The 9,705-nt window shown below is 34.1% G+C and overlaps 1 protein-coding gene and 1 long non-coding RNA gene across 3 annotated transcripts; both read right to left on the bottom strand.

The window, feature by feature from the left end:
- Positions 1-1,728: 1,728 nt before the first annotated feature.
- On the bottom strand, positions 1,729-4,454 carry LOC130013618 (uncharacterized). The gene has a single exon (XM_056102429.1). It carries the CDS (start codon positions 4,203-4,205, stop codon positions 2,127-2,129), a length of 2,079 nt encoding a protein of 692 aa, XP_055958404.1. The 5' UTR covers positions 4,206-4,454; the 3' UTR covers positions 1,729-2,126.
- Positions 4,455-7,439: 2,985 nt separating this feature from the next.
- LOC126828155 (uncharacterized) lies at positions 7,440-9,045 on the bottom strand. 2 transcript variants are annotated; one of them, XR_007682912.2, is made up of 5 exons: positions 8,798-9,045; positions 8,312-8,572; positions 8,021-8,182; positions 7,713-7,901; positions 7,440-7,589 (listed from the first exon to the last, which is right to left on the bottom strand). It is a non-coding gene; the product is annotated as an uncharacterized LOC126828155 (long non-coding RNA). The 2 variants fall into 2 exon arrangements; XR_007682911.2 differs by having other exon boundaries at positions 8,312-8,569.
- Positions 9,046-9,705: the final 660 nt, after the last annotated feature.

The raw sequence follows: 9,705 nt of genomic DNA, 5'->3' as shown, positions 1-9,705 counted from the left end.
TTTGTCAATTTAAATCAACATTGATGTTGTGATCTTACCGGGAAAAGATGGGCTTCTCATATCCAATATTTAATAATAAACATTTTAGCATTGGTACACGAATCGTATACCTGAATGAGTTTCAGCGCCATTTGTAACAAGCGACTCAAAGAACGAGGCTAGACATATTCGACAGGTTAGATCTATTTGTTACGGCCAACTTCAAGTTTGGTCAAACGTCACAAAATGTTAACCCTAGCCCTAAAGCTTACCCGAACCATAACCTACAATCTCGCTAACAATCATGTGCCCCAATCTTATTTACATCTCACGACCTTGGCGAAAATTGAGTTGGCCTTAACAAAAAGATCTAGCCATATTCGACAAGTTAAACGGTCACCTCATATTCTTACTGGGGAGCATGCGCAATAAATACTACCGATGTAGACTGGAATAGCCAGACGCTAGAGATTGCCATTCGATTGAGACTTCTCGCGTATTTTGCGGAACATAACTGATCTGGAATTAAGATTTGTGACACTATGGGTAGATGTGTGACACTTTCTTCTGGGCCTTTCTTCGACTTCACGTTCATAGCACACTGTATGGCTTATGCCCGTCTTCATTAGCCCAGCATAGGAGCAGAACAGTAGGACGTAAAACCCCATTTCATTTCGACTTCACGTTGTGGGATCAATTATTTCAATCATCAATTAACTGACTCTGGAACGCCGTTTATGTTGTTACTAAGTTTATATAATTGAACAAATACAGCAAACTACAAAGTTATGATAGTATTTTTCGAGTTATTAAATTATCCACATTCTGGGTTTAATATCCTTTCTAACTCAGATCTAACGGCCTAAACATGGCAATAGCCACATACTTCTTGCTAGTTCTACATAAGGTTCGCGCTAGGATGATGTGTTCACCCTAGCCTCTAAGCCGGGGAGGCTATGGCATATTCCCCTGAGCTCTGAATGATGGTCTGAGGGTAAATTAAACAAGCTCTCTCCCATAGAGGACGTATAATACGTCATCTATTAGGGCGGGACAATTACCATTTTTGGGTAAGTGTTTCGTATAGGCACCGTTTTACGTCAATACTATTCTAGTTAATTGTATTATTCTGTGCACGAGATAACTGGACTATAGTACCCTACTTCCAGCAATGGATACTGACATAACTGTCGGCGAGTTAGTCTAAGATAGTAGTAGAATAATGCAAGCTACTTCATTACCCTAGTTTTCGTCACACATCATGTAGGTAACGAATTTCTATATTAAACAGAACACCTTTCTTACAGCTAAAATAAACCTTATAGTATTACAACACGCCCCTTTGCAATGCGTTAAATAAGCAATGTTGCTTAATTAACGCGTATTATGTCACATGCAATAAATACAATACAATATCAATAATTAAAAGCTCTGAATATGTACATTAAAATTTTAAGTCCTAATTCTAAAATATCATTATACTGATAAACATACTACAATAATATAAGTTCACTGATCCACTGTCAATATAAATACTCGGTTATAAATCCAACACAATAAAAAAAACCACTTTTTCAATGTCAATAAGTTCACTGTTTCTAACATTACATTATTTCAAATCCTGTTCAGAATTGTTCTGTTTCTTGCACTGTAATTTTGGTGATCCGTTAACACTTCTTTCATTTCCTCTTTAGAACCATATCTGCTTATGGTTCTAAAGAGGAAATGAAAGAAGTGTTAACGGATCACCAAAATTACAGTGCAAGAAACAGAACAATTATGCGTATGTAAAATTAAACTTTTTTCCTGGTTGTGAATACACCTGTATTATTCCTTAATTCTATTTAATTTTAACTGAAAAACTATTGACGCTATACAACTTAATATGTCACTTTAATATAAACTAATAGTATAAATTATGACGTCTCACCTACAGTTATTAATAAATTAAAAACTCATTACTTTACTAACGTTCTTTACCTATGAGTACTACCTGTTAACAGTGAACAGTCTCTTATCTCTAAGGTAGTGTTACACACCCAACTAAATACTGACTATTTGACTTGTAATACTATATGGAGGATATATTTATGTCACGCAACCTAAAATAGAATATGTAAAAGGCCATTTGGAGTTTTGTTGTTTTATCAAACCAATTTATTTAATTTACAAAAACAATATTTCAGTAACTTTCGCAATTCGATACAATTTGATTGAGAACCATAAGAATTCGTCCTACTGATATCGTGTTCGTCTAAAATCAGTATATCCTCGTCCAGGTCGTGTCGCACAGTGGTTTCATAACGACCGTTTCCCGGCACGGTTACTATAGTTACCTGATAGAATGTTTCTGTTCTGGAAGCCACGTGCTCAAATTCGACCATATTTTTGTTGGGTTTGTATTTTAAAATTTCTACAACTTGCTTTAAGCCAAGTAAAGCACATTTACTCCGATGAGAGGATGTTATATCGTTTAATTTCGATAAAACTGCGTGAAGTAAACGGACTAAAACAGGATCGGTCTGTAGGACTGGTTTCCAATCCAAACATGCACACCAATGTACTTTAATTCCAGCATGTGTACATGTTCGTTCTTGTGGAATTTCATTCAATAAACTTATTCCCCGTTTTGAAAGGTCACCTGTCTTGGTTCCACTAAACGAAAGTATGTCTTTTAAAGTTTCATGTATATCAAATGGCGTCGTTAAACGCTTACTATTAATTTTTAAGTTGTTTATTATATCCGGATAAACTTTTTCAACCCATGGAGGGAAACGCAATGCAAATAAAGGCATCCTTTCCTCCTGTTTTCCCTGAACTGTTGAGCGGAATGTCTCAAACCTTGATCCGTGATCAGCCATGAATATTAATAGCGTATCGTTTAAATATCCATTTGTATTTAAAAAGTTAAATAAATTAGCTATATCTTCATCCATATATTCCACATTGTTATTGTTACCGTGGCTTATTTCTCCATGAAAGCCAAACATGAACTTTCGTTTCGTTGGATACGTGGTAAACATTCCTTTTAAATAATCTAAGAAATATTGATGTTTAGGTTTAGATCCATAACACAGCGGAAGGTTAACTGGTGGATCCTTCATAAATAAACTTAAAAATGAGTGGAGATAAGTTCGGAAGAAACCATACTTAAATTCGAGCACAAAATCAGCAGCTACAAAAAATGGTCTTAAGTAAAAATCTGTGGGCTGTTCCGCAAATCCGTTGGCTAGCATATGAAAGCATCCAATTCCCGGATCATCATCCGCCCAAAGAGTTAGGTATCCTGATTTTTTATATTCCTTCCATATAAGTGGAAATCCATCAGCGGTCGTAGCACCCGGGTAACCGTGTCGTATTTCCGGTAGTTCATCGGGTGTCTTTCCCGTTAAAATAGGAAACATTGCTGCTCTGGTTGCATCCCCAACTATATTATAACCCTCTAATTCAATGCCATTCAACACGTTTACAAAATAATCTCTAGATTTCTGAAGTTTTCTAATGGATGTCATCCGTGAAATTGAATCCAGGCCCATAATAAATACATTCAGGTCCAAAGGTTGACGTTTTAAATTTGAGGTTCGTGAATATAACTCTGGGTGAAATGCAACCCCGGCATGTCTGTTGGTATACGACTCGCCCGAACTTGATTCACATGCGACTCGGATAAAGTCATCCTTTAATACGGTTCCATTTTTTATATCTTTGACAACTTCCCCTTCGACTGTATTAAAATCATCCTTACGAAACAGGGGATATATATCACACGTAATATCGCCGTAAAGTTTTTGTGAATTTGCATAGATGAAGAACGTTCCATTATCGATATATACCCAATTTCCCTTTTTGGCACATTGTAGTTTGGGTAGTTTGTGAAAATACTGCGTAAGTAATGGATTAAATGGATCTAATTTGGGGTGAACACATGCTAATTTTGAATTAGTTTTATCGGAATTTTCACTCTCCAAATGGGTCGAATGGCTGTCGATAAAGTGTTGCTTCAAGAGTGCATTATAAAACTCCTCCTCGTGTACAGACATGGGTTCGTACGTACTTTGATTGTTCCTTAGAACGACGTGTTGGTTAAATATGTCCCAGATAACATCAGTCTGCAATATCAAAAACACAACAAGAGTACACGACATCACAATATATTTTTTCTTTCGTTTCACGATCAAATAAACATAATGCTTGATATATCGGTGTAGGTTCCACATAATATCCATCACACAGACAGAAGACAAACAAGAGCAACCATATACAGCATGAAGGAGTCTGTAGCCTGCAAAAGAACCGGTCAATATTTAGGCTGTTGTGTGACACCGCGGTTCTACACTCCTCACGCGAAAGCTTTCTTATCGTTGTGACTGGTCCGCGGTGAATTATCCTGTATTACACATTTTACCGTGAACTACGATGTATGTTTCAATGAAATCTATTTCCATATACTTCCTTTATTTCTAAATAATTTCAAGAATAGTGTAAAAGCTAAAATTCTCTGGTTATAAGTCTTAAAATGGAAACAAACACTGTATTAGATGCAGGGCTGACGGTAATTTTTCACAAATGATTAGCAGCACTGCTAATCAAAAAGTCCAATTTTGCCAAATTTGATTAGCAAATTTAAAAATTGATTAGCAGTTTTTCGGTTTCAACATAAAACACCTAAATAACAAGATTACTTTAATTTATAACAAATGATTAGATTTCATTCTTAAGATTTTTAGAATTTTAGCACTGCTACAGTACAGGTAGCTGTGAACATTTCTGAATGTAGACTTTTGGTTATGTCTGAAGCCAATTCTTGGCAGTGGCTTCCGAAGTCCCACTCATTTTAATTATTATTTCTTCGTTAGAAAACAATTTTGTCTGCTTTTTATCGTGTGTTACTATTTTTTTTTCAATCGGACGCGCAGTTTTTTACGAATAATCTCGATTAACTAGACAATAATATTTTACGGGAATTCTTACTTTGATTTCTCATTTTACAATACGTTTACACGTATTTATTTTTTATATTTTATTGGCAATACGTGGGGGATACACTGAATTTATTTTGTTCAAATTGAATACTGATATAATTATTCGAAATTGTTATGTCTTGCAACATGAGTGGTACTACTTGATTCCCTATTTCCGGTTTAATAATCCCAATTCATAGAGTTATGTCCCTGTATTATGTGTATAGTAGAATTCAGTTTTCCTTATAAAATTTATTTGACATTTTATACACGTTGAAAGTGTTGAGAAATGTGGATAAATCTTCGTGTCAATATCCAAAACGACAGGCATATAAATGATTCGCAGTTACTGCGAATCAAAAACGTTAGATTTTAATTTTTGATTAGCAACGGACAAAATATGTATCGCAAATTGCGCTGCGATACTGGTTCTCGGCTGCCCTGATTAGATGTATAGCAAGTTTATCTTATATGTAATTCATGATCATATTTATACAAGACAATTAAACATATAATTACATAAAATAAAGTATTAGTAATATATATACTAATATTAAACATATAATTAAAATAAAATGACATATTAATATTTACATAAGTTGGGGGTGGGTGTAAGAGCTTTCTTACGCTGGTGTGTAGAGGCACTATTTCGTCTATAGGACGCCTATCTTTAAATTATAAAACTACTCACTTTGGACAGAGTGCATCGATAGTTTTAAAAACAAATAATATACAAAATATACGCTCACCTTAAAATGGAAACAAACACTGTATTAGATGTATAGCAAGTTTATGAGGAGTCTACTAGATGTCTTCCCTTTTATATCTACATTATGTATTCCTAGCAACTAGTTTATAGCAACCAATTTAGTTAAACACTAATTAATGTTTATTGTTTGTAACTTAAGACGTTGCCCTCACAATACTTGCTAATACTCCAATACAGCTTATACCAGAATTCATCTAATTAAGGTAGCGTTTAGAATAATCTTTAAAACAACAATAGGGATTATAAGATTTAAAATATATGATAAAACACTAACTATTACATTACTCCCTCTGCTCCTTTAGCTTTGTGTCCTCACAAGCTTTAAAAAAATAAACTGATCATCAATGTCAAAGTTATATATATAAACTGAAGGATAATTAATACGCAATCATAATTAATATTCATAATTTCAAACAAAATATATATTTACATACAAGTATCTTGGTAAATCCAAGTATCCTAGATAATACTCTAAAATAAATGTTTTGATAAAAGAAAACATAATAATAAAACATGAATATAATATATATGTACAATAATTCACATTTTAATGAAGGAATGCCTCAAGTTATAATTCGTTATATATTGATTCGGATTTTATTGCCAAATTTGACAGTGGATATAAAAATCTTTGGTGCTGTACAGGGCTGACGGTAATTTTTCACAAATGATTAGCAGCACTGCTAATCAAAAAGTCCAATTTTGCCAAATTTGATTAGCAAATTTAAAAATTGATTAGCAGTTTTTCGGTTTCAACATAAAACACCTAAATAACAAGATTACTTTAATTTATAACAAATGATTAGATTTCATTCTTAAGATTTTTAGAATTTTAGCACTGCTACAGTACAGGTAGCTGTGAACATTTCTGAATGTAGACTTTTGGTTATGTCTGAAGCCAATTCTTGGCAGTGGCTTCCGAAGTCCCACTCATTTTAATTATTATTTCTTCGTTAGAAAACAATTTTGTCTGCTTTTTATCGTGTGTTACTATTTTTTTTCAATCGGACGCGCAGTTTTTTACGAATAATCTCGATTAACTAGACAATAATATTTTACGGGAATTCTTACTTTGATTTCTCATTTTACAATACGTTTACACGTATTTATTTTTTATATTTTATTGGCAATACGTGGGGGATACACTGAATTTATTTTGTTCAAATTGAATACTGATATAATTATTCGAAATTGTTATGTCTTGCAACATGAGTGGTACTACTTGATTCCCTATTTCCGGTTTAATAATCCCAATTCATAGAGTTATGTCCCTGTATTATGTGTATAGTAGAATTCAGTTTTCCTTATAAAATTTATTTGACATTTTATACACGTTGAAAGTGTTGAGAAATGTGGATAAATCTTCGTGTCAATATCCAAAACGACAGGCATATAAATGATTCGCAGTTACTGCGAATCAAAAACGTTAGATTTTAATTTTTGATTAGCAACGGACAAAATATGTATCGCAAATTGCGCTGCGATACTGGTTCTCAGCTGCCCTGCAAATATGCCTGAAACAAATGTCGCTGTTAGTGCGACCCATTTGTGACAATGTCAAGGTCCCAAATAATAGTCCTTTTTTACTATTAATAGTAATTCAATCAGTAAGTGCTATTTACCTTATAATAGTCGTCTTGGCTTTTACCCGACATTACACAAAACACCAATGGTAACTGTCGGGTGGTCTCTCCAGTCTTAATGAAGGCGTGGACGGAAAACAGCTGAGACCATGGCTTGTTCACCACCCGAAAAGTTTTTGCGCGTGCGAGTAGTTGCATCTGTCTATCAGTACAAAAAATGTGATGGCGCCTTTCCCCAACTTTTACTCTTTTTTGATAAAATCCCGGTGCACTATGATCGATGAAATCTTCGTTAAGCTAAAACAAAAATAAATAAAAAAGTACATTTAATTACATGTTAATAAATAAATAAAATTGTACATTTAATTACATGTTAATAAATTCTTATATACATGGGTATTTAATTGCATGAGTACTTACGCTTGACGACACGTCAGTGGGATCTTTTGGTCGCAGAGTCTGTCGGGTTCTTTGTAGCGACCTTACAAGTGCTGCCATGGGTGGTCTGCTATGAATGGGTTCTTCTGCAGAACCGACACTGGATAAAACTCTCTCCGCTATTGAGGAACATGACTTGGTAAAAACATTTCCTTTGGCTTCATGCTTTGCCTGTAATGATAAGATAAAACATATTAAACTACAAATATATTATTGGTTTATTTATATTTTATTTATTTACACACATATATAAATTTTTAATTTAATTGATATATAATTTTTAAACCTACTGTAACTTTTATCTTGGTAGCCGTGTGTATACCGGGCTCTGCTGGGTGAAGATGGTTCTTTAAGCCTGGTTGGTATGTATCACCATCTTGGATTACTGTTGCCGGACATCGTGTTGGTCCGCTTCTTTTGGAACACCTCCAAATCGTAGTTTTCTTCTCTGTCTAAAATATATTAAATTCATTTATTATTATAGAGTTAACTAGGTTAACTAGAGTTAATTATCTTTACATTTTGTAGCTGAAATACATTTCTATACAAGGTAGTTAACTAGGTAAAATAAATCACCCTACCTTAATTGTATAACTAAACCCTTGGTTGTCAAACAACTTGGACTTGCCACGGGAGGTACCAGCTTCTACCTGCGTATACACCACTACGGGTTCTTCGTCGCAGAAGACACTAACGTCGGCATCGTCTGAGATGGAGGACTCCATGACTGGAACTGGCACATAGTATCGGGTTTCGGCTGTAAACGATTCTTCTACTTCCATAGGTTCAGTTGTTGGGACCTCCATAACTTCTTCTTGTTGTTCGTCCATATCTTCCGTCTGCTTATTAGATTTAAGGTTGTTTTTTTTAAACATAAATTAGATTACAATTCAACTAACACAAAAGTGTAAAAAGATTTTTTTCTAATCTGTGCCCGCGTTTATGTCTACTCTTGGCAAAATCGTTATAATATAAAAAAATCATGAAACGAGAATCAAAATGGCCGCCAATCGGGTCTCCAACGCCAATCCAACCTCCCAAGATATAATTTCAAAACAGATTCTTACCTGCTGGTTCAAGTCGAGCCGTTTCTGCTTTAATCATAATGTGATTCTGTAATGTAAGTATTTGAACAACATCGTAGCGCCGAACAACTAATGTTAATTAAGCATGATTTCAGAAAAATTGAACAGATTTGATAATAACATGCCGAAATTTTTTTCCTGACCGCGCCATATTATAAACATGAACTTCCGGTTTAAATTGTTGGAGTTTTTTTTAAGGAAACGAAATACTAATATTATACAGAGAAACAATATCGATGCCAAATTACATACATGGTATTATTTTTTTTATATAAATATTCACAAACCCGCGGTCTTGTATTCTATGTGACCATTAGCTTACATTTGTCAAACATATCACTGCTCCAAAATCATTTCAGCACGTTGTTAAATGTTAAATTAATTGTGTGAAATCACTTCATTTAATGTCCGCTTCCACCGAGATGATATCGCAGGCAAAATGTAGCCTATAGTACGTTGATTTTATCAACCAATCACATTCAATAACAGTTTTACTTATTTTCTTGTCAACGCATTTGGAGTCAATTGTTAAAATCACACCGGGCATGAGCGCTCAACAGGCCTTTGATCTACCAGTTTATTGGGCCCAACTTTATTTTAACTACAGACATCTTAACACCAATTAGCATTCAAGTCTGTCTGGCTATATTGTCTGAGTAAAAAATACCCTTCTCTTACTTGTGGACCCCCGGATTAAGACTTTGTATGGAGTTCAAATTTAAAAAAAAAAATATTTGTTGACGGTACACATTACTTGTGTTAATTATATGGAAAAAACACAAGATTTGTGTTAATGCCAACTAACAGTTTTAGTGATTTTATTAAGCTTCCGAAAATCAACACAAAATCTTTCTGTTCCATCTTTCTTATCTACTAAGACAATAGGAAAC

The sequence above is a fragment of the Patella vulgata genome, chromosome 7 (assembly GCF_932274485.2).
Source record: "Patella vulgata chromosome 7, xgPatVulg1.2, whole genome shotgun sequence".
Lineage (NCBI taxonomy): Eukaryota > Metazoa > Mollusca > Gastropoda > Patellidae > Patella > Patella vulgata.
This window is presented reverse-complemented; position numbering and strand designations above follow the sequence as displayed.

Coding starts and splice junctions, on each gene's coding strand:
- LOC130013618 (XM_056102429.1), bottom strand. CDS start 4,205: ATGGATATTATGTGGAACCTACACCGATATATCAAGCATTATGTTTAT.